The sequence below is a fragment of the Anthonomus grandis genome, chromosome 2 (assembly GCF_022605725.1).
Source record: "Anthonomus grandis grandis chromosome 2, icAntGran1.3, whole genome shotgun sequence".
Taxonomy (NCBI): Eukaryota; Metazoa; Arthropoda; class Insecta; order Coleoptera; family Curculionidae; genus Anthonomus; species Anthonomus grandis.
This window is the reverse complement of record NC_065547.1, coordinates 7,286,244-7,311,800: the sequence shown is the minus strand read 5'-3', so window position 1 is coordinate 7,311,800 and position 25,557 is coordinate 7,286,244. Positions and strand designations below refer to the sequence as shown.

Below are 25,557 nucleotides of genomic sequence, written 5' to 3'. Positions count from 1 at the left end.
TAAAACTGAAATTAAATTAGTCGAAAAATAAAATGTTTGAAATTAGTTGAGTGTGATTAGTTTTCAAAATTCCTATATTTTCAAAAAGCCTGTTAGAAACTCCTATTGACCCACCCTATTAATTATAAAATCCTTATACAGATGCACATTCTTACAGACCAAAACCACTACAATTTTCAACAACTTAACCGCAACATAAAAAAAAGATAAATTTTTACAGCAAATCCGGTTTCTTCTCATCATTATTATTGTTATTATTATTAGCAGCAGCTTTTTTACGTTTCACAGTGGCATAAATGGATGCGGCCTTATAGTTAATAGGGCCGTAGTGCGACATGTAGTCCGCATCCGCGTAGATTAGATCACAGGGTTCCGGTCTAAACGGCTGAAAAAAAAAACGAAATTTATCAAAATTCTGAGTGTGCATAGACTTAGATCTACAAAAACATTTTCTAATTTCTTTTATTTTTTTGGACACACTCACAAAACAGCGACTAATTACCTTAAAAAATATACGTATCACTACCGGCGGGTGCAGTTCCGTTAGTCTAAAACAAAATGTGAAATTTAGAAAATGTTTTAACTGGCGACAGTCAGACTTAAACAAGTGAAAAATTAGTAAAAACTCAAAGTCTGCCTCCGCATCAACCTCACCTTATAATAATAAATTCTTAATCCTAAAGCCACTCCATATGTTAAACGTCGATCTCTTGCCCCACCTCGTTGAACCTCAAAGTGGCATACTCAGTCTTTGGTTTCTGTTTTTTGTTGCTGTGACTCTTGGACGAACTGGAACTCGAACTCTTCCTGCTATCCGACATATCCAAGTCTGCATACTGCACTACACCGTTCGGTTTACCGTGGTGCGGACCCCTACCTGGATTAATCGGCTGCGGATACTGGAGCTGCACGGAACTCTGGATATTCTCGGGAAATTGCTCTTTATAATCGCTCGCGTGCCTCAGCACTAGCGGCCCTTTGGTTTTTTGCTTTGGTTTTTGTCTCTTATGGTGCAAACTGCTTGTACTGGACGAACTGGCCGGATAATCACTCATGTACCCGTTTCTCATAAGGTTCTCCTCGTGGATATTCTTGATCGGTTGAAAATAGCTCTCGGCAGTTTGAAATTTGAAACTGTGACACTTCTGCAACGGTATTTGGAAGTGGCGTTTCTGCTTGGAGGATTTGCTGGAGAAACTTTTGCTCTTGGCTAGTTGCTCTTGGAATAGGGCTTTCGGTATTAATTTCGTGTGCTTCTGGGGGTGGGGAATCGTGGCGGAATACTGGGGAGGCAGAACGGTTTGCTTACAATGCGGAGCTGTTAGTGTGTAAAAAGCGTTCTGTAAAAGAATGGTTAGTTTGTTAAAGGATATGTAACTCAGGGTAGACTTTTTATAACTGAATAGTAAGGGAAGTAATTTTCTTTAGACCTATTATAAGAGCAATAGGACTAATAGGTCTAGGTTTAAAACATGAAAAAATTAAATTAGTTAAGTGTCTCCTCATTGCTTGGTAATTTTATTCAAAAAGTAGATTGATAAAATCGAAATTTTAATATTAACAACATTTTTAAAAAATAGTAATTAAAAATCAAAATACCACAAATTTTTTACACATTTTTGTCTAAAAGGTCAATTGGTAAATCTACAACCGTTTTCCCAAAAAAATATAATTTTCTTAAAAATAAAATAGGTCGATGGAGTGACCTCGCCTAAAAGTAGCGTTTGAAACAGTGTGTGTTAACAATAAAACAATAGCGTTGTATCCTTAATAAGACACAGTACCGAAAACCTTTAGAGTTGCCGCTCATTGAATGATTTGTTTAGTGTTGTTACTATTTGACTAAGTTTGTTACGGTTTCTTTTTTGTGTAATATATCGACATTCAGCGAAATAAAAAAACAATTATTGTTTATAATGACCTACTCAAAATTATGGATGCTATATAGGTTTCTGCTAACCACACTAAGAGTATTACTAAAGCTCTTAAGAATCACATTAATGAACAGGCGACAAACCTTGTGACAAAAATCGAAACGATAAAACGAAAAAAAGAATTGCTTTGCTTTTTGCACCGAGAAAAATGAATCGTTCGAATCAGCATTTTTAAGTTTGTCAAAACTGACAAAACTGCACATTCTGATTGCTCTTAAAGAAAATACACGTATGATTTAAATTGATTAAGTGATGTGTATCGCAATGACGTAGACATACGAACAAATACGAAGATGAAAAAGTGAAAGTGCCGAGAGCTTCGAATCAAGCCGCTCGGGTATGTTCGGTGTGGGGGATATGGGGGGGGAGAAAAGTACTTAGCAGGCCATGGTCTCGGCCAAGTCATTCTCCTAATGACATTCACCAGAGGCGGATGGGAAATGCGAACATAGTACTAGATTTAGTGTTTGTTGTTATTTAGTTTATATTAGTTGGAAGTATGTACTGATTTATTTATTTTAAGAGCATGCTCTTGAATATTTTCAGAATATATCAGCATCTCATAACTATGACGAAAAATTTTTAACGATAAAATCAAACATTGAAAAAACAGAAATAAACTTTAATAATAATACTGAATTCTCATATAATCCGCCCATAATCATTAAAGAATTAGAATTTGCAATAAAGTGTAGCAAAAATCGCTCACCTGGGCCAGACAAGGTTTTGGTCCCAATAATGATTGCAAATCTCTCATATGAAGCACTACACATAAACTATTGAAGTACTACAATTACATCTGGTCCACAGATTTCTTCCCTGATCCATGGAGATATTCAACTCTAATTCCAATTGTAAAACCCGCGAAACCACATACCAATATAGAAAGCTACCGACCTATAACCCTTAAAAACCATTTAAGCAAAATTTTAGAATTAAGAATAGTAAAATTTAAATTGATGTCGTACTTAAGAAAAAAACAATCTCATTGATCCAATTAACCATATAATGGGATTTACTCTAGATTTATATGAAAACGATACTAAGAAAAATCACCTTGTTGCTACTTTTCTTGACCTAACTCGTGCATTTGACAACACGTGGAAATACAATATTATTAAAACTCTATTTTCTTGGGGAATAAGAGGTCATCTACCAAACTTCATAAACAATTTCTTGAAAACTATAACCTTGTGCGTAAGAATAGCAAATACCCTCTCTTCAAAATTTATACTAGAAAATGGTATTCCTCAAGGATCAGTACTCAGGCCTTATTTATAATAGCTATAAACAGTATAAGATTAGCTATTCCTTCATATATAAATTGCAGAATATTCGCTGATGATATAGTAATTTATCACTTATCTTCAGATAGCCAAATATGTCAACGAAAATTGCAAAAAAGCATCAATAATATAACATCTTGGGCACATAAAAATGGATTCACTTTCTCACCAAATAAATCTAATACAATGCATTTCTGTAAAAAAAGAAACTGCCCTAAGACAAACATTATTGAAATACAAAATTCCGAAATTCCTAATGTAATATCAAACAAATTCCTAGGATTAATTTTAGATAATAAAATGACCTGGAAAGACCGTTTTAAACACTTAAAAATCACGTGCACTGCTGATATAAACCTATTAAAGATGTTCACAAACTCACAATGGGGGAGTGATTACAAGACCCTCCTAAAAATATACACTACCATTATTAGACCAAAAATAGACTATGGAAGTATAGTTTATATATCTGCAAGGAAATCATATGTAAATACAATAAATCCAATACAAAATCTATACCTTAGAGTGTGTACTAGAACTTTCCCAACTAGTCCAATTATAAGCTTAAATTGTATAACACGAATCACCCCTCTCGACATCAGACGCACACAAGTACTTCTAAAATATTCAACTAAACTATGGTGTCAACCAAATCATCTATTAAATAAAAAAAATTGCAAACACAAATACCAGGAGATTTATACACTCGAAGCAATCAAACTATTCCACCTAATATAATACTAACGAAATCACTCAAAATGTATAATATAATACTCCCTGAAATAGGCCATCATACCAACTATAACTTTCCACCCTGTATATATCTTAATATAGATATAAACTTAGATCTCACTAAATTCAATAAAGAATCCACACATCATAAAATTATAAGAAATGAATTTTACACCATTATTAAGAATAATTACTCCGACCACATCATAATTTTCACAAACGGATCAAAAACAAATTCACATACCAGCTCAGCTTTTTTTCTCAAAAAAATTTTCACAAAGTTGTAAAATAAATTTAAATAGCAGTATACTTACAGCAGAACTACATGCTATTGAAGAAGCAATTACTTTCATAAAAACATCATCTTTCAATAAATTCTTAATTGCTACAGATTCTCTTAACTCATTACATACTCTTAAAAGATATAGTTGTGAACACCCAGCATTTATAAATATTCAAAATGACATAATCAAATGCAATAGAAATGGTAAAAATATTAGTTTTATCTGGATTCCCAGTCACATAGGTATAGACGGGAATGAAACAGCTGATAACATGGCAAAAAATTTAACTGGTATTTGCTCTAGACTATCAAATACCTTTTACTACAGAGATTAGTTCCTGCAAATAAATAACAAAATACAAAATTTAACTCAACGCAAACTAGACTTAGACAAAACCGACAATAAGCTTCTTGAGATAATCCAAATACAACCTTCGCCTTACCTAGATGTAAATTTAAACAGAAAAGACCAATCAATTATTTTTAGAATTCTGATAGGCCACACGAAAACCACTTAAAAGAAAGAAAATTAACCAATATGCTTATTTTGCGATGACTAAAATCTCACCATAAAACATATTTTTGACTACATACATTTGAAATAAAACACAATTTATCAATCACCACTAACCTAAAACGTATACTTAAACCAAACAAAGAAAATATATATAAGGAATATAATAGAATTCTTAAAGGAAGTAAATCTATATAATAGAATATAAAAATAAAAAAAAAACGTACAGGGTGTTAAATGGCCTCAGATGCTGATGCGCCTTTACAAAACCTAAATTCTCTCTCTCTCTCTCTCTTTTATTTTTTGACTATTTTGCATTATAATTTTTATTGTAGCAAGGTTGTCTTTTGACAATTGTATATGTATGTATCTTCTTAAAATTTTTAATTAATAAAATTTAAATTTCTCTATTTTGCAATTTGGAGGTTCAAAATAAGGGGGTTAATTGCAATGGGTTAAGGGTTGCTTTCTTTTCTGGACTAATTCAAATAAAATTAAATTTAAGGGATAAAGTGCTACATTTCGTAGTGGATTTATCCGTTAAATTCACACTTTTTCAAAATTCAAAAATTTTGATTAATTTTGAAAATTTAAATATTACTTTACAGGGATGAAAAGATACAAGCTTATACTTATTGAATATATTCGCTAAATTTACATCAATTTTAGGCTGAGGGATGTCTATAGGGGGGATTAAATTAAAAATTTAGCGCATATTTTTGAAAATTTAAATATTTCTCTACAGGGATAAAGAGATATAAGCTTATGCCAAAATTTACAGTGAATTTATTCGTTAAATTCACTTTTAATAACTTAAAAGGGGTTGAAGAATTTATTTGTTTTTGAAAATTTACGTATTACTTTACAAAGCTAAACAGATATAAGCTTATCCTTAGTGAATTTATTCGCTAAATTCACGCTTAATAACTGTGTTTGTAGAGGGGTGAAAAGATATAAGCTTATATATTAAAACAGTCTAAGCGATGTCTAAAGGGGTTACATTTAAAATTTGAAAGAGCAAATATAGAAATTCAATAAACAAATTAAGTATCAGTTGTTGTTGATTCTTTGAATACATATCCAGTCGTCCAAAATTGCGCCAAATTTTTGTACATATTGACACTTACTTTTTAATCTGTTTAAATTTTTTATTAACTTTTAAGCATATCTAATTGAGTTGATTTGATGTATATTATTTGCCTGTTTTTGGTAATTTAAAATTTGACTTGACATGTACCCAATAGGCCTTAACCCCTGAAATATTGACTACGCACGTAACCAAACTTGACCAGAGGAATGGGTTTTAGTGGGTCGCAGCATAGCCAACCCCAAACCCACACTACCCTGAATTAACTTTTTTAATTATTAATTTAACCTGTCCAACGTTTAGGGTGTCTGTTTGCAGATTTCCTAAATCACTTAAAAAAAAATAAAAATACAAAAAAACTCAATAGGCTTAAGAAGTGTGTTACAAATTCAGTTTTACTCTATTAAAGAGCACCAACTGTTGAAGAAATGAAGAAATTCAACTTCCTTATTAAATTTGGATAAGATTGTATAATTTTGTGATACCCGCCTACTTACAACTTAAATAATTTGTACTGTTGCACTGTTGTACTGTACTGTTGTTCTACTAACAACAACTACTAATAACTACAATGATAACAATTAAATTTATTACAGACAGTAGGCAATGTTACCAAGTTTGCCAAAAAAAACGATTATTATTTTACTGAATATTGCCGCTTTTTTGACTTAGATAATTTTAATAGGACGAAATCTGTATTCTTCTTCTTTTTCCTCAAATACAATGGACTCGCGTCGTATTTCGACGGCCGCCCAATATTGTTGTTTATGGACCTACAGTTTTACGTGGGTTCCGAACCACAATGTTTTGTGTTTATAAGACAAACACAAACAACCATGCCCATGTCGGGATTCGAACCCGAGACCACACGATTGCATCGTGAACGCTTTTCCCACGGTGCTACTGGGGTCGGCTCTATGGTATATTAAATTCAAATAGCATAGATATGTCAACATTTTTTTAAATTATTTTTTTTTATAATGTCCCTTCGCAAATTTTTATTTTTTTTTTCTAGATTCTTGTCAAATCTTTACAATTTCTATATTCTGTTTTTTTTATAAAACATTTGGTAGCAAAAAAAAATTAAAATATTCGATTATTAAAATTATATTTGAAAAAATTATAATTGAAATTAAAGATTGGAATAATTATATACTCCTAAAAAGAATTTTTATTAAAATTTTGATTTATATTAATTTTAATTAGTTTGGGTACTTGTTTTAACTATTTTGATTTTTGGAATGTTATTAGCTACTTAGGCAATTTTAACTAATATGTAGATTTATGTACCTATTTAGTGTAAATATTTTTCCGTACATAAATAAATAAATACAAAAAGTATTCTTTTATATAGTATGACTTTTTTTGGTAATGCTCATTTTACGAATTAAGCACATTATAGCAACATATTTCACTATTATTAAAAAAATTTTTAAATTTTGTTAGTAGGCTAAAAATAAAAATGACAGAAACAAAAACAATTTTAGATTAAGGATAATACTAAATTTAATAATAATTTATAAGTTAATTGATTTTAGAATAATAAACTTAAAAAAGATAATTATTGTTTAAATATTATCAATTTGAACATTCCAAAAATGGTCCTTATTAATTTACGCAAAAACAGAGCTTCAAATAAAATAAAACTTAGAGATTAGAGATTTAAAAAATAAAAATTATTTCAGAAAAAATGCAGTGGTGTACAGTTTTTTTATTAAAAAATATTTACGATATTTACAAATCTGGTAATAATTTATTTTTTTCTTGTACGTCAATAAGTGATTCCTAATACATAAAACACATAATATGCAAATTCAAAAAAACAATAAAGAAAGTAAATAAAAAAACTTTTTTTTTATTATTACTGAAAGTAAGACGGTTATAACATATATTTATATAAAAAAAATTCTTATTTTTCATTGCAGAGTCACCCATGTAAAGTTTGTCGGTAGAGTTCCTGGACACCCAATATAATATGCCACAATTAGATACCTTTATTATCAATTCCATATCAACAATTACTTAACTTAACGATTAAAATAAAGGTTTTATACTAGTTTTCTATAATTAAAAATTCAACGTTTTATTGATGGTAAATATATTTGTTTTGAAGCTCATTCTAATAAAGGCCTTTTGTAAACGCCTCTTGAACGTTTAATTTTTATGAAATAATAATTGTATATTATTAACATGTAATAAACTTTCTTGTTAAACGTGAAACATAAATATAATATTAAATTTCTCAACGTATATTACGCGGACATTTTATCCGATATTTATTATTATAGTTTAATCAAAAACGTACACCCGATATAAACCAAAAATAAACGTTTATTTAACTTATTTATCGTGTTTTGCTTGGGCAATGTACTAAAGGATCTTCTAAAATGCTCGAACTGTTGTATAAAATGGGACCCTTTTTGGTTGTAAAGAGATTGTATCGTGGTATATGTAGTCACATAATAAGATTTTCAATAAGATATGCTATGTAATTGTTCTAAAATCCTTTATAAAACTACTTTTTTCTAGTTGGATCATTTTCTCAGTGTAAAGTTTTACAATATTTACTTGCTTAAAAATCAAAATAGGTTCATTAAGTTATCACTCATTTTATGCTAATTTATCGAAAGAGTCGATTGGTAAAATCAAAATTTTGATATCTTCTACCATTCTCCGGAAAGGTTATATACAGTGTTTATATAACTAAAAATTTAACGTTTTATTGATGGTAAATATATTTGTTTAGAAGCTCATTTTAATAAACGCCTTTTGTAAACGTCTCTTTTAAGTGTTATTTTTTATGAAATAATAATTGTATATTATTAACATGTAATAAAACTTCTTATTAAACGTGAATAAACGTGAAACATAAACATAATATTAAATTCCTCAACGTATATTACGCGGACATTTTATCCGATATTTATTGTTGAAGTTTACTCAAAAACCTACACCTGATGTAAACCAAAAATAAATGTTTATATAACTTATTTATCGTGTGTTGCTTGGGTAATGTACTAAAGGATCTCCTAAAATGCTCGAACTGTTGTATAAAATGGAACATTGTATCGTGGTATATATAGTCACATAATTTTTAAATTATCACCTTTCTATAAGATATGCTGTATAATTGTTCTAACAACCTTTATAAAACTAGTTTTTCTAGTTGGTCATTTTCTCAGTCTAAAGTTTTACAACATTTACTTGTTTAAAAATCAAAATAGTTTCATTAAGTTATCACTCATTTTATGCTAATTTATCAAGAGTCGATTGGTAAAAAGAAAATTCCGATATCTTCGACCATTCTCTGGAAAAGTCCAGATAATCAAAAATTAAATCCCTTACTAGTTTTCAGTCTTTCCTTAGTTACCTCACAAAAAAAAAAACAAAAAAAAAAACAAACCTCACTAGCAGCAGAAAAAACATCATTAGGACTTTTAGGCTTTAAAAGTGGCATTTTAGGAACGGACACGGGACTCTTCTTCTTCTCTTCACCACCCTCACTAATCCACGTCACATTAATCTTTGGCATGGAACTAGAACAGGAACCCTCCTTCTTCTCACCACTTCTAACTAAGTTAATCTTTGGCATCTCAGTAGGACTCTGAATAGAACCATGACCCATTTCCTTCTCCTCACCTCCCTCATCATTCCTAACTAAATCAATCTTTGGCATCTCAATACGACTCTGAGTAGAAACATTACTCATTTTCTTCTCCTCCTCAACACTCCTAACTAAACTAATCTTTGGCATCTCAGTGGGACTCTGAACTTCAGGCGAAGATTTCCTCTTCGCCTGAATCTTGAGCGAAAGTGCCCCCTTAGGGCTCTCCACTTTCGGCTTTATGAAGTTCGGACTCACTTTCAATACTGGGGAGTTCTTCATTGCTTGTGAGGAGATCTTTGGTATCGGGGCAACTGTGTGAAGTTGCTTGGGAGTTGCCGCGATCAGTTTGGGCGAATGATCGACTATTTTCGGTTTGGAGGTGATGGAGGAAGTTTCTTCTTTTGTGTGCACTTCCGCTTGAATGATGGAGGTTTCGCCTGCTTTGCTCGTGTCGCTCGACGACGAAGTTTCCAAATGGGTTTGCAAAGAGTCGCAAATGTTCGCGTAAATTATGTCGGGTCTTTTGTGCTTTTTGCACCGCGGTGCCGGCACTGGAGTACTCTGTTTTCCTTCACTGCTTTGTTCAAGTATTTGAATGCTATCAGTGAGGTTTTGAAAGTCCTCACTCTTGGTAACTCCCAAAGGTTTCTTTGGCAAATGGTTAAGGCACTTCTTTGGTAAGGCATAGACTATCGGTCTCTTTTTGGCATGCTTCTTGCACCGCATCGAGTAAAAGGTTGGAGAGTAGCACTTATGCTTTTCGGTTTTTAACGAATTAAACCTCTTAGCGACTAAAGTGGGCTTCTTTGGTTTTTCTTTGGGCAATGAGGCGGAACGTTTTAGTTCAAAACTTGCCTCATTTCTCCCTTCCACCCTTGGGGTGGATGATTTGGGTCCTATCGGACCTAACGGCTGGTAATACTGGTTATTCTGGTAAGCGGGGTTTACGCCGAAACTTTGACTCCCTAAAAATGGTAAGAAAGGGACATTTGGTGTGGATCCCAGTAGGGTTTGGCTGGTGATATTCTTCATGAAAATGCTATACTGAGTGGCCCATGGTAGCTGGGGTTCTCCAAAACGTCTCGGTATCCCTGTCGATTGGAACCCATGGAATGACTGGTTTCTTTTGACGGCGGGGTTTTTTTGTGGCATCAAAGGGAGGGATTGGTTAAGGGGGCTGTTAAGGGTAGGGTTGAAATTGTGGTTAAACGGGGCTATTATAGACATGGGCTGCAAGAAAACAAAAAAAAAAGCAGGCTGGTGAAAAGAAAAATGCCGCAAAAAAAAGCTCATTGTGGCAATATGTGGTGCTGTTTGTTACCTTATTGGGCGGCTGGGACATTCCGTGGAAGGGAAGGTTTTCATAAAAACCCTCGTCGCTCGGCTCGGGTAGTTTGGTCAAGGGGTGGTCCTTCATATTTCCAACCGGTCGGACAACCCCCGGCCTTATCTTATCTCCTACTATAGATGATGGGTTGACGGGCGCTGCAAACATCAAAAGGTATTTAGTATTTTTTTTAAATATAACTTTTATAAAATAATGGAACTAGTTAGTGGCGTAATGCTATTATTTCCTAAAAATCGATTGGTGAAGTCAAAACTTTGTAACCATTTTTCAAAAAACCTAGCTGTCTTAAAAATGCAGAATAAATTAGTTGAGTGACCACTCATTTAACCCATTAAATATTAAATTAATAATTAAAATAAATAAATAATGGCTTTATTTATACTTTTCAATATTGTACATAGGCGAAGTGTAGCCAAAGGCTAATCTACTTAACCGATTTAAAAAATGTAAGCAAAATTATTTTAGATAGCACAACAGAAAGAAAACAACTAACCTTTATAATGGTAACACTAATAGTAATATAAAAATAAACAGATATACACCCATTGGACCATAAAAATCAAAAATTATAAAATCAGAAATACCTATAAAAATTATACTGACAATTTAGCTATTCTGTTTTGTTAAAAAATGCAGCTTTAGTTTATTCTTGAAACCCGTTACTGATAATTCTTTTATAGGATTCGGAACAAGGTCATTGTAAATTACCACAACATTATAAAGAAAACTACGACAAAAGAAGGCTATTTGGTATCTAAGAATTGACAACTTATTTATAAATCTTAGATTTGCTTTAGAGTAGACGACGCTAGCAGTCTATGCACAAAAACCGCCAATTGCAAAGAGAATAGATTTTCCACGCGCAGCCAACCAAGTTCACATAGCCTTGCAGAGACTCATCATACTTTCTCAGTCCAAGAATAATCAGCATTGATTTTGCAGCTTTTGCAAACGGTACGCAGTGATTTTTTTCTAAACATGGAAAATAAACAATACTGTAGTAATTCATAATAGGTAGTACTAAAGACTCACGCAGTTTTTTCCTTACTTTAAAATGAATTATATTTCTGTTTGCATATAATGGTTTTAAAGAATAGTATGACTTTTTAATAGAAATAAGAGAGGTTTTAAAACTCAGATGTCTCACAAAAATCAGGATTTCCTTTGGATTCTTGACCCCATTAGGTTTTTCCTGGATTTTCTTGGGTTGGTTTTTGTTATTTGAAAGTCTTTTGATATTAAAGCTAACTTTATTTTTCCACCAATAAAAAAATCCAAACTTAAAGGAAAACCGATTAATTTTAGGGAAATTCAGAAAAACTCAAGGAAATGTTAGATTACAAAAAGTCTAGAAAAAAATGTTTTCTTGGATTTCTTGGATTTTTTTGGATGCAGTTGTGTCAAACTTTTCTTCTTCTTCCTCTTCTTGAGAAATTGTTAATATATTTAAGGAATTGTTTTCACAGATAAAATTGTATAACGTTCTTTCTTGAGGAAGAAGGGGGAAAAGAAGAAGGATAACTAAGAAATCGTTGGTCTCTTACAGGCAGTTGAACCAATAATTTCTTCTTCTTCTTCCTTTTTAAAAACATCAAATGCTTAAAAAAAATATTGATTTATTACAAGCAATTAAGCCAATATGTCTCTTCTTATTTTCTTCTTTTTTGACGACGTCAAATGCCTGGAAGAAATTATTGATTCTTTATAAGCAGTTGAGTCAAACGTTTCTTTTGCTTCCTCTTCAGAAATTCTTAATTTATCGGCAGTATTCTTTTCATAGATGAATACGGATAAAGTCTATGACATTCGTCCTTAAAGAAGAAAAAGAAGAAGGATACCTGGAAGAAATTATTAATTTCTTAAAGGCAGTTAACCAAATCATTTCTTCGTCTCCTCCTTCTTCAACTTTCTTAAGAATATTAAATCCTTGAAAAAATTATTGATTTCTTCCAGGCAGTTAATTCAAACATTTCTTCTTCTTCCTCTCCAGGAATTATTAATCTATACGCGAAATTATTATCACAGACGTAAAGAGATAAAGTTTATGACCTTCTTCTTTGAAGAAGGATTTCTGAAAGAAATTATTGATTTTTTTCAGGAAGTTGAGTTAAAAATTTCTTTTTTTTCTCTTAAGGACATCAAATGCTTCTTCTTCCTCTTCCTCTTCTTCTTCTTAAAAAAATAACTGATTTCTTACAGGCAGTTAAGCCAAAGGTTTATTCATATCTTCTTCTTTTTTAAGGACATCAAATGCCTGGAAGAAATTATTGATTCCTTACAGGCAGTTGAGCCAATCGTTACTTCTTCTTCTTCTTCTTCTTCTTCTTCTTTTTTATAAGGACAAATGCTTGAAAAAAAATATTGAATTCTTACAGGCAGTTAGCCAAACGTTTCTTCTTCTACCTCTTAAGAAATTGTTATTAAAATAAATATTATATAGATGGGTATAAAATATCAAGGAAATCTCAAGGAAATCTTAAATGAAACTCAGAATGTTTTCCCTGCATAACCAGCTCCGGGCCACCAAGTTTAGTCTTCATCATGAATACTGTAGCCTGCGTTTTTTTAGCGTTAAAATTGACCAGATTGTTACTGCCCCACTCCAAGATTGCTCTAATATCGTTGTTGATTGAAGCTACTTGTTGCTGCCTAAGATTCTGAGAACTTGCGGCTGTCGTTGGTTTGGCGGACTTAAATGTGGAAATAAGTGTGCTATCGTCCGCAAAGCTGTAGATTGGATTGATTGGAACTCCAGCGTAAATGTTAAATTTGTCTGAGAGGTATCCATCGACGGCTACTTGGATTGTTCGTTGTTCAAGAAAGCTTTTGATCCAATTCAATAATGAGTTTTGTATGCCGATTGAGGAGAGCTTGGTTAGTAGTCCCTCATGCCACACTCTGTCAAAAGCCTTGGAAATGTCAAGAGCGACTGAGCGGGAATCGCCGTGCATCTCCATGGCCTCCGTTCACAAGTGTGTGACGTAAGCCAGAAGATCGCCGGTGGATCTAAGCTTTCGGAAGCCGTATTGATGATCGCTGATTAGTCCAGATGATTCCAGATATCTTAACAGTTGTTGGTTGACTGCTTTCTCCATAATCTTCGATATTACTGGAACTAGTGCAATCGGGCGGTAATTGGAGGGCATCGTCTTCTCACCCTTTTTGGGTACAGCTTGCACTCGAGCAGTTTTCCAGCTTGTTGGCCCTGCTTATACGATGCCGTAAACAGTCTACATAAGGGAGGAGTCAATTCGTCTGCACAACGTTTTAGTATTAGGGCTGGGATTCCATCGGGTCCAGAAGCTTTGTTGGTGTCTACGCTTTTAAGAATTTTATTTATAATTCGTTGGGGAAACGAAATTTCTTCCATCGATGAATTCACCCTTGGCAAATATGGCGGTGTTTTACCTTGCAAGTGGAGAGTAGAATTGGACGCGAAGAGTTTACCCAGTAAGTTGGCTTTTTCCTTTGCTGTTACCGCGATAGAACCATCATCTGCTGTTAGGGGTGGCAAGGCCGACTTAGCAAATCCTTAACTAACGACTTTCAAGACCGACCAGAAAGATCTTGTTCCATTTGGGCAGTTTAGCAGTTTGTTTTTGATCCTGTTATTATGACTCGCATTGATCAATAATTCGCTTGCAGCTATTTCTGGAGGCTAAAAAGTTCCTCCGATTTTCGATGGAAGGATGTTGACGCCATTTGCGATATGCTGCGTTTTTAGTGTTTACTGCCTTTTTGCAATTCAGGTTGAACCATTGCTTGTTGTTTGATCCGCATTTAGTAGAAAAAGGGATATAAGCTTCCATTCCTGCCAAGATCGTTTCTGTAATTTGGTTTGCACATTCTGAGATGTTATTATACCAGGTTCAAAAAGAGCCGTCTATATTGGGTATCGCTTGGTGGTCTGTAGATACAGCAGACAAATTTCGTGGCATCACTGGCTATTATTTTGAACCACATGACGTCGAAGTCCGCAGGTTCAAGCGTTTCCTCCTGCTGGCAACTCAAATCGTTCTTGACAAATACTGCCAATCCAAAGTTTAGTCCAAATCGGGTGTGTAGATCGTATCCAGGATAAATGAGGTGAACATTTGTTGTTGAAGGTTTTACCTTTGTTTCTGCCAATGTAAGTTCTTTTTTCAATTTCTGTAAAATGTGAGGCTTATTTGATTGCAGGTGTTGTGTACTGCATTAATATTGGTGTTTAGGTCTTTGATGTTGCAGAAATTGATTTTTAGGTTTTTAGATCCGCCTGATGGACCCCCCGACCAGCCTCCGCCCGGAGATCCGAATGGGAGGCGAGTTTACCTCCGGAAATTTTTGGTCGTGAGGGTGCCATCATGCATTTATGTTTCTTCTCCATTTCCCCTTTTGGAAACCGGACACATCGACATGGCGGCGAAACGTGAGTTCCATGGAACCACTTCACGCCGCCTAAGTCCTAACCGGGCGATGCAAGTGGACAACATCTACCACCAAAGGGGTTGCTCTTTTAGTCGCCTTTTACGACAGGCAGAGCGTACCTAGCAGAGCGTTTCTAGGCAGCAGTTTAAGATGCGTAATATGTGGAGATAGCTTTGGAAAACAGTGTTGCGACATTGACGCTGATATTGAATCACAATCGTGTGCATTTGATTTTAGGCTTAAGACTATTTTAGAAATTTCCTTAACTTTGGCTAATTGAAATGAAAAATTTAGATCATGCTTAAACTGCTTGCTCTGAAAATTAGCAACTTCTTCCGGGCAACTACCTAACGGGCTATAAATTAAAGTAAAATAGTCATTAATTTTGTTTGGATCTCGGAGATTTAAAGGAATAGAGACATTTTTTAGACTTAGCTTATTAATAGCTCTCCATAACTGTTTACTATCTCTGATGTTCTGATGAAATTGCACATAATTTCTTTTTTCTCGCCTAATCATTCGCACCATAAGATTATGCATTTGTCTATAATATACCCAATCCACCAAATTTTTAGACTTTTTAAAACTTGACAATGTCTAATTTTTTGCTTTTATAAAAAGCTGCACTTTTTTCGTCTTTTTTCGTTTTTTTCATCGAATTTTATTCAGGTCCTTATAAAAAATCATTTTTATTAAAATATTTAAAACTACGATAGAATTTATCTTCCTACTCTGTGCCGCAATCTCGATACTATAGAGTATAGCTTGATGGTCACTAATTAAATCAGCGTTAAGTACTGCTGTACTTGTAACATTTGAGGGTTTATTAAAATAGATAATATTAATAAGTGTTTGTGCCATACCAGCAATACGAGTAAGCTCATTTATTAACTGAGTAAAATCATAAGCTGTAAGACAATCAAGTAAAATATTATATGTTAAATGATTAACATTAACCTTATCCAGGATAATAATATTCTGTAGTGTAGACATGCATGTGATCATATATGATAAAAACATTCAACACAACGCCCTAAATCTGACCTTGGTGGTCTATAGACTGTTCCAACAAGAAAAAATGTTTTACCTTTAATTACTTTAATAAATAAACCCTCTAAATCATCAGAAAAGTCAATGTCGGTAAAAACTAAAGAGCTTTCAAAAATCTGTCGTATGCCACGCCCCCACCCCTATCGCATCGATTTTTTACAAATAATTTGTAGTGAATATTCCATGTAACAGATAGGAACAGAAAAAAGTAAAACCCTGTAAAAGAAAACTTCCGTTCCGGGAACTTTTAAACACCTCAAACAACTGAACTTTTAATGGGCACCCCATAAAACGGTAATTACTAAAAATGGCCAAAGAAATTTACAAAAAACCAGAAAAGACGTTAAACTAATTTAACGGAGTACCGTATAAAAATAGAACGGAAAAGTTATATGGTAAGTTACTTTTATAGGTAAATCACAAAATAGTTTTGCGACTAACCAAAGCTCTTTATTTTATTCTCGCCACATGTTTGCTCAATTCGAACATTTGATTTAAATAGATATTTCTTAAATTTTACATTTTATCATCAGTTTCGTTTAAAATTGCTTATGTACATTTCATTTGTAAAAAATGCGTTCTTTCTGATTCTGCATCAAAAAATTAATGAAGAGAAGTGAATTATATTTCCGGCAGTTAGTTTTTTTTCCAATGAGTTCTGTGTCAATTAAACTAGTTACTCCAGTACATTAAAAATCACTAAAATTATCTAGGATTAATTAACCGACTTACTTTAATTTATACAGGGTGTCCATTTGAAAACTTCCCATCACGGATTTATCGAAAACCACTGTTTAAAAAAAATCGCCGAAATACGTCAAAAGGTTTGTCAAGGGGGACAAGTTTCTAACCTAAATTTACTTCACCCCCTTTCAACCATTGCCCCCTAGGGTCATCCCCTTAAAAATTTTAATTGGCAAGGGGTATCGAGTAATAGCTTGTTTAAAAGGTCTTTCGAAGTTTTTTATTTTAACGTTTGATTTTTTTAAATCGGTCAAATCGTTTTCGAGAAAATTAGAAAAATCTTTGTTTATCTTAATTCGTTCAGATAGAAAACAAAAACATGAAAATATCAGTTTTTATTTCAATAAGTGTTCAAAATGTTGCTCGTTAGGGTTTGCCAAATCTACAATTCGTTTATAATTTGAAACGGAAACTACCAACAAAAACAGCAATTCCGAAGATTAGACATGGAAAAAACTAAATAACAACCTGAATTTTTTTCCGCATTCTTTTTATCAACACAGATATCCTGGGCGAACTGTATTTATACCTGATTAGTTTTTTATAGTCGCTAAGGAAAATAAAGAATTTATTTTGCCGTCAGTTACATTTGTGACAGTCTTGGAATAGTGAAAATTTATTTGTTGAATTGAAGATTTTAGTTTCAAAATGGTTTACACACTAGCCGAAAGAGTGGAAATTATTCTAATTTATGGTGCCCAAAATCAATGTGCTCGGTAAACTGCCGTCACGTTTAACGCCAGATATCCGGAGAAGATAACTTTGCATAGGTATGTTTTGGACCTTGTTACTAAGTTTACTGAAACTGGATCTGTGGCAAATAAAAAACGTAATCATCGGCGATTTTTGGATGAAGCCGCTCAAGTTGAAGTTTCGGGTCATTTTGGAATAAATCCTAATACTTCGTTACGCAAAATTGTTGCTGCCACTGGTATTTCATTAGGCTCTGTTTACACAGTTACCAAACTTCATAAATTGTATCTATTCAAAATGAAAATGTTGCAAAAGTTTTTAATTACGGAAATTTAAATGGAGACATTTATTTGGATATGTCGGAAAATACCATCAATCCGCTTATCACTGAATCCATTGAAAACCAAATTGATGATGATCGAAACCCTATAGTTGATGAGGCTGAAATATATTTCCAGCAAGACGGCGCTCCTCCTCACTATGTTCGGCAATGGCTAGACGACGAATTTCCAGTAAATGTATAAGGTGAAGGGGGCCTATAGAATGGCCTGCTAGATCTCCTGATATAACGCCGCTAGACTTTTTTATATGGGGTCATTTGAAATCTATTGTGTTTACTCCCCAACCTGAAAGTTTGGATGAACTTTGTCAACGCATCATCGACAGCTGCCATGATATCCCACAACATGTTTTTGAAAATGTCCGTCAGGAATTTGAACATCGCCTATATCATTGTTTGGCCAAAAACGGGCAACATTTTGAACACTTATTGAAATAAAAACAGATATTTTCATGTTTTTGTTTTCTATCTGAACAAATTAAAATAAACAAAGATTTTTCTAATTTTCTCGAAAACGAATCGACCGATTAAAAAAAATCAAACGTCAAAATAAAAGACTTCGAAAGACCTTTTAAACAAGGTATTACTCGATACCCCTTGCGATTTAAAATTTTTAAGGGGATGACCCTGGGGGACAGAGGGTGAAAGGGGGTGAAGTAAATTTTAGGTTAGAAAGTTGTCTTCCTTGACAAACCTTTTGACGTATTTCGGCGTTTTTTTTTAAACAGTGGTCTTCGATAAATCTGTGGTGGGAAGTTTTCAAATGAACACCCTGTATAAATATTGGATAGTAATTTTTGAATATTCCAAAAAGTTAAAGTCAACTTTTTAATAAAATTTATTACAGGCAGTTAAGGTAGACTACATTCTAATTAAAAAACTGCTTTCAACTGCCTGGACTAGATAAAAAATTTACATGATATTAGGATAATCAAAAGAAATCGTCCATATTCTCCAAGAGACCTTGATATAAATAAGTCAAAAGACAACAACAAAAGTCTCAGTCTCAGTTTCAAAAAATATGAGACCGAGACTTTGTGTTGTTGTCTTTGGATTTACATTAGGATAAGATAAGTTCTAACATATTCCCGTCACTTAAAATAATTTTTTTGTTGAAGATCAAGCTGTACGAAATAAATAAATATTTACCATTAATGATATTTCAGCAATAAAAGTGACCCAGAATTTATTTTAAAAAATATTTAAACTTATGTCCAGGCCAGCAATAATGATTCTAAACTTAACTTTTACTACCTACCTGAAATTAATAAGAAGAGTACTTTAACTACCAAAAATTAACAAAATTAATTTTAACAGTATTTTAGGCAGTCTGGATAATTTGTTTGGCTATTCTAGGCAGTTGAAAGTAGTTTTTTTGGTCAGAAACTTATTTGAAAATTTAAGGGGACTCATTGCAACAGATAAATTTTAGTAATTTTTTTAATAGAGGAGAATTGTCTGGACCAAGTAAAAAGAAACTTATTAGTTCGTTGACAGCCTATGTTGATTAAGAAAAAAACAATTTGGCATTTAAAATCATAAAAAAAATTATTTATTATATTGGTTAGTCATTTTGTCTTTAACAAAAGTAACTCGACTAACTATAATTACTATACTTATGTACTATACTTACGTAACTATAATTATGTCAACTCTCTTCACTCTAAAATTGAGTTCACAATCGAACGGGAACAGAACAACACCTTACCATTCTTAGATTTATTACTTAAGAGGGAAAGAAATAAGATATCCTTTGAAATATTTCGTAAACAAGCAACAACAGATAATATTATACAATATAATTCAACATCACCGTCCTCACATAAATTTGCTGCTTTTCATTCTTTATTTTACAGACTTTTTAACATTCCACTTTCTCGTGAAGCTTTTAAAAAAGAATTCCTTACCATTAAACAACTAGCAGTCAGTAACTTTTTTCCTCTTAAACCTATATATAAAATGTATTTTCAATATGTGAACAAGTATAAATTATCATTTAATTTTATCAGACAACAAACAAACAATATCAAAACTTTTAGGTCGTTTACTTATTTTGGACCAATTTCGTCACAATTATCTCGCTTTTTTTCTCCCTTTGGCATAACCGCAGCTTTTAAAACCAATAATACCTTAAATAGACATCTAATTAAAACTAAAGATAAACTACCCCCGCTATCTTCTCCAGGAGTTTATGAGATTAGGTGTAAAGAGTGCCCTGCAGTGTACGTCGGCCAGTCTGGTAGGAAGATTTCTACTAGGATTAGTGAACACAAGGCCCAATACAATAAATTTAAAAATACCGAAATCACAGTGACCAGATCAGCTTTTGCTAATCACCTTCTCGACTCCAGACATGATTTTCCTGACAGCCAAAATATAAAAATACTGCATCAATGCAACAAAAGTAAAAAACTAGACTTGTTGGAGACAATGGAGATTAGTAAAGCTTTTAAAAGCCCAGATCTGTCCTGTGTTAATGAAAGGTTTGATTTTGATGGCCACCTAGTTTTTAATAACCTCAAGTAGTTCGAGACTCTTAAATAATGGTTAGATTTCTGAAATGTATAAAGGATTTGATTGTTTAGTTGAGTTCTTTGTACATAGATAGTGCCACTTTATTGTAATCTTTGTTTACTTAAATATTAGGTGTTTTGTGTATGTTATGGTAAGTTTTTGTTGAATTCTCCTGTTTTCGGGTTACATAATTTTAATTATTGTTTAGGTCTGATGATGCTCTAGTCGAGCGAAACATGTAACCTTCGTTATTTTATTAAATGTATTTGTGATGCTGTAGATTTCGTGTTTTTTACCTTTTATAAAAGTTTAACAAAAGTAACCTCAAAACTGACAATTTTTAAAAAAAATTAAACATCTTTGCAAAGAATTTAATTTTCTTAAAACATTACTATGGTAACAGAAAATAAGATTTGCCAAACGTTTTTATCATTTTCCACTACTGTAAGTCGTCGCGTCAAAGAGAACTGCAGACCCGCTTATTTAGATTTATTTTAGCGAGTTTTATTGTTTTATAATAGGTAAAACACCCAATTGTTGGCACTCGACCAACTATTGGCACCCTTAGTAGTTTTCTTTGAATAAAAAAGTCGAATTCAAATTTAAATTCTAAGAAAATAGACAAATAGCGGCAACCCTGCCCAATAACCAGACTTCATTGTTCACGTTGTGTAATATTGTTTATAGCTTTAGCCGGTAAAAGTGTAGTGAGATGATGTGAATTCTATCAAAAATTAGCGTCAAGGTAAGAATCTGTTTGACAATTATGTAATATTTTGGTACTTTGGACAGAAGAATTGCCTGTAGTAGATATTTGATTTGTTGGATAAAGCGTAAATTAAAGCTAAAAAATGGTTCAACCCATTCTAACCTAACATTTTTTCTCTTTTTTAAGGGTGCCAATTATTGGGCATGATAATTGATGATTTTCCAATTCTTTGGCACCCATGCCAACTATTGGATTTAGCATTTTAATTAGCACTCTAATGATTGGCACCTCCCTTTTATCACACTATTTTGATTTAGTAATTTACTTGCTTTTATAATTTTAAAATGTTATTTGAGGTGGCTAAAAAAATTGTATTAATGTTTGTAAGAAAGGAAAATTAATATTAATATAAGGGTGTACAATATTAATAATAACACGTGTTTCGTTCTTTCTAATGCATCACCAGAATATAAATCAACGGGCAAATTATATCTAACCTTTAATATTACACTCCTACCTTTTTTATATCTACTGTAACTCCGACTTTGCATTTTTTCTGTAAACTTTTCAAATTTTTTCCTCCTTATAAAATCCCTTGAGTGAAATTAATCTACCTAAATTTGTATTATTTCTAGATGGGAAAAATTACAAAGAAAAATAAAAAAAATGCTATTAAAAATATAGTGAAGAATTAATTCACAAAGCTTTGAGCGAAATTAAAAACGGCGCAACAAAAAAGTCTGTAGCCAAGAAGTACCAAATCCCTAGATCTACTCTCCAATTCCGATTGGGAGCTAAATTTTCCAAAGCTAGACCTGGTCCAAATACTTACCTGACTAAAAATGAGGAAAAGCTGCTCGTAGCTTGAATTCTCGAAAGTCAGAAAAAAGGCTTTCCAAGACGGAAAATTGATTTACAGATATCAGTGAAACAGTTTTTAGATGATGATAAACGTCCAAATCCATTTAAAAATAACATGCCAGGTATCCTTTTTCTTATTCCTTTACACATTTATTTTAGTTGATTTTATAATTTATAATAACCTGCATATTATTTTTAGGTGACCACTGGTATAGGTCATTCTTAAATCGACATCCTATTTTAACTCATCGCACACCAGAAGCAGTAACAAGTGCATCATCTAACGTTTCTGAAAACGATATTAAAAAATGGTTTGGGGATATAGAAACGTACCTAAAAAGTAAAGGATACTTTTCTATTTTGGAAGATCCGCGACGAGTGTATAATGGTGATGAGACATGTTTTTTGTTTTGCCCAAAACTTGGAAAAGTTCTAGCAGCAAAGTCTGAGAAAAATGTTTATGAAGTTGACAGGGGCCAGGCAAAGCAAAATCTAACAGTAATGTTTAGTTTTTCGGCCGCAGGGGATGTGACTCCGCCTCTAATAATATTTCCCAATAAGAGAATATCAAAAACTTTATCAGACAGTGTTCCAGATCACTGGGGTATTGCCTCCACTGAAAATGGCTGGATGAAGTCCGAAGTTTTTATTGATTATATCAAAGAAATATTTCATAAAAACCTTGTGAAACAGCAAATTTTATTTCCAGTTATTTTATTTGTTGATGGACATGCAACACATCTCACCTATGAGCTTAGTAAAGTGTGCAGTCAGTTGCAAATAATTTTAGTGGCTTTATATCCCAACTCAACAAGAATTATGCAACCGGCAGACGTTTCTTGTTTTAAGCCGCTAAAAACATTCTGGAAGTACGGAGTACTAAGCTGGAGAAGAGAAAATCCATATTGCCAATTAGGAAAACATCACTTTGCTCCCATATTGGATAAAGCACTAAAAAATTTAAAGGGCGAGGCTATAGTCAACGGATTTAAAAGTTCTGGTTTGTTTCCGTGGAATCCAGAGAGTAATGATTATTCTAAATGTCTCGGTAAGAAACAAAGGGAAATTGAACATCTAGAGGAAATTAAAACCGACAAAAAAATCGACTATGATTTATTTTGCAAAATGCTAAATACTGATCTTCTTCAAGAGCTTGAAACCGGAAAAGCTGTCGAAAATCATAAAAACTGTAAATATTTTGACATTTTAGGAAACATTTACTCCAAGCTTAAACCATCCAGCGCTTTAAATATCTCTATAGTAGAAAATAGTCTTATAGAGGTTGAGCAGGAAATAAATGAATATGAAATAGGGGTTGCAGAAATTGAAGAAAATGTTCAATATCTTGAAGAAGAAATACTTGCATGCCTGTAGTGTTTAAAATTGCTCGGATGGATAATAATGATGAATTTCCTGAAAGTGATGAAATATTAGAAGACAAATATGATGATCATGATGAAGATGGACAATCGACAAATTTGGAAAATATTAAAATTAAAAGTCCTAAAAAAACAGAATCTAAAATCTCGAACGAAGATGTTTACACACCTGAAAAGAAGAAACCAAAATTGATTATATCTCAAAATATCATATTAAAAGGTGCAAATGACTCCGTGCTTGAAACACATAAAAGTGATGATAATGTGGATCCTGTGCCGAACGAATTAAATATAGCACACTACTTAGAAAAACCTAAAACACCTGAAAGAAGCGGAAAGAGGACATCTACAAGAACATCATTTGTTTTAATTTCCTCTGACTATAAAAAGTCTTCAAGAAAAGGAAGAAATAAAAATTGAAAAGGAAAAGAAAAAAGAAGAAAATAAATTAAAAAAAGAGGAAAACAAGCAAAAAAGAGTGAAAAAACTACAAGCAAAAAATAATATAACAAAAGAAAAGGACAAAGGTGTAAAAAAATTAAATATGTCTAATTACTCAAACATTTTTTCAGAAGCGGGTCCAAGCTCGAATAAATAAGATACAGGTTGCAAAAAAGAAAGAAACCCATGTCAGAAATTTATTTGAGAGTGAAAGTAAAGAACAAGAAGGCACTGTAAAATTGAACGAGTCCATTTTGAGTCAAAATACCATAACAAAAAATGGATTATGCTTTATATGTACGTACAATATTAGTATCATTAATTTTGGTGTAAAATGTTCAACTTGCACCAGAAATTATCATTATAAATGTTTAATGAAACACGAGATATATCATGACAACTTTGTATGTAAAAGTTGTGATTTTAAAAATAAAACTTCATAAGTTAACTGCATGTTATTGCCCTATTTTAGTTTAAAATCATTTTTTGTTTTTTTTTTTTATTTTGTTTTGTGCTAAATTTATAAACTGGATGACTGTTAATTTAGTTAGTCTAAATTTTTAACACATAGGGTATAAATAGTACAGTATAAGGGTACACAAGGCATAAATAGGTACATTTCTCAATAAATGTTTCTTTTAAAATTTGTTTCGCTTTTATTATTTCAGGTGAAATAGGGTGCCAACAATTGGAATTTTTTTAGTGCCAACTATTGGAAATTTGCTAAATTTGAGAATTTTTGCAGTTTCAACTAATTTTTGATAAATATTTCGAGTTTTTTTTTGTTATTGTTTAACTCTTTAGAGATTTTTATTTGTCCAAAATTGTGTAAAGTGTCTCTATTTCATATATTTTTTTTCTTATGAAAAAAAACTTGTAGCTATCTCCTTAAGGTGCCAACAATTGGGTAGTTACCCTAAGTCTTGTCGTGAGAACTAGAGGTGCTGATGACTGTTATATAATAGTTTTATACAGTAATACAAGTCAAAGCTAAGTATATTAAAAAATTAACTGAAAAACTAATATTTAACCAACTACCCCAAATCAATTGAAATAAAAAATCTTTAATTGTAATGATCTAAATATGCGTTCACAACTGTTTAAAATTCTCTTTCATATTAATACAACTCGAAATTGACGACCGAAGTACAATTTGTAAAATCGCATATTCGTTCGGAAAAAAAAACGCGTCGAAATGCCGTTAAAATCCGCGTTTTTTGTCCTCCGAAAACGGATTTTCCCTCAATTTTGCGTAAAATTATTCATATATTGTTACAGGGTAAAAAAATGGTAATTTAAGCCCTATAATGTGGACGAAAACCGTAAAAAAAATCGTCGATCGGATAAAATGTTGACTTGTATAATTTTATTTTATCGGTTGTTATTTTGGGGTCTTATCGGTCTAAAAAGGGGCGAATTTACATTTTAAATTAATAACTGATTAAATTAAAAAATGAGTATTAAAAGAAACTCAAATGCTATTGAAATAGCGTCTAAATTTTTAATTAATTTATTGGAATAAATATCTATATATTAAAATTGAAATAAATATCATTATATATTTATGCCTAGACTAATTAAGAAATATTCCAGGCAATTAAAGTGACCTAGAATTTATACCTACTCTA

The 25,557-nt window shown here is 32.4% G+C and overlaps 1 protein-coding gene across 4 annotated transcripts in view; it reads right to left on the bottom strand.

Annotated features, from left to right (window-relative positions):
* Positions 1–282: 282 nt before the first annotated feature.
* The window catches only part of LOC126750284 (titin), a 1,176,889-nt gene continuing 1,151,614 nt past the window's right edge, over positions 283–25,557 (bottom strand). For 3 of the 4 annotated variants that reach the window (XM_050459851.1, XM_050459853.1, XM_050459852.1), the window contains 5 exons: positions 10,765–10,928; positions 9,240–10,673; positions 655–1,340; positions 503–548; positions 283–385 (listed from right to left, as the gene is read on the bottom strand). In XM_050459851.1, coding sequence (XP_050315808.1) covers positions 696–1,340; positions 9,240–10,673; positions 10,765–10,928 — 2,243 coding nt within the window. In that variant the 3' untranslated portion in view covers positions 283–385; positions 503–548; positions 655–695. The remainder of the gene's footprint in view (positions 386–502; positions 549–654; positions 1,341–9,239; positions 10,674–10,764; positions 10,929–25,557) is intronic. The other variant, XM_050459854.1, reaches the window with a different exon arrangement.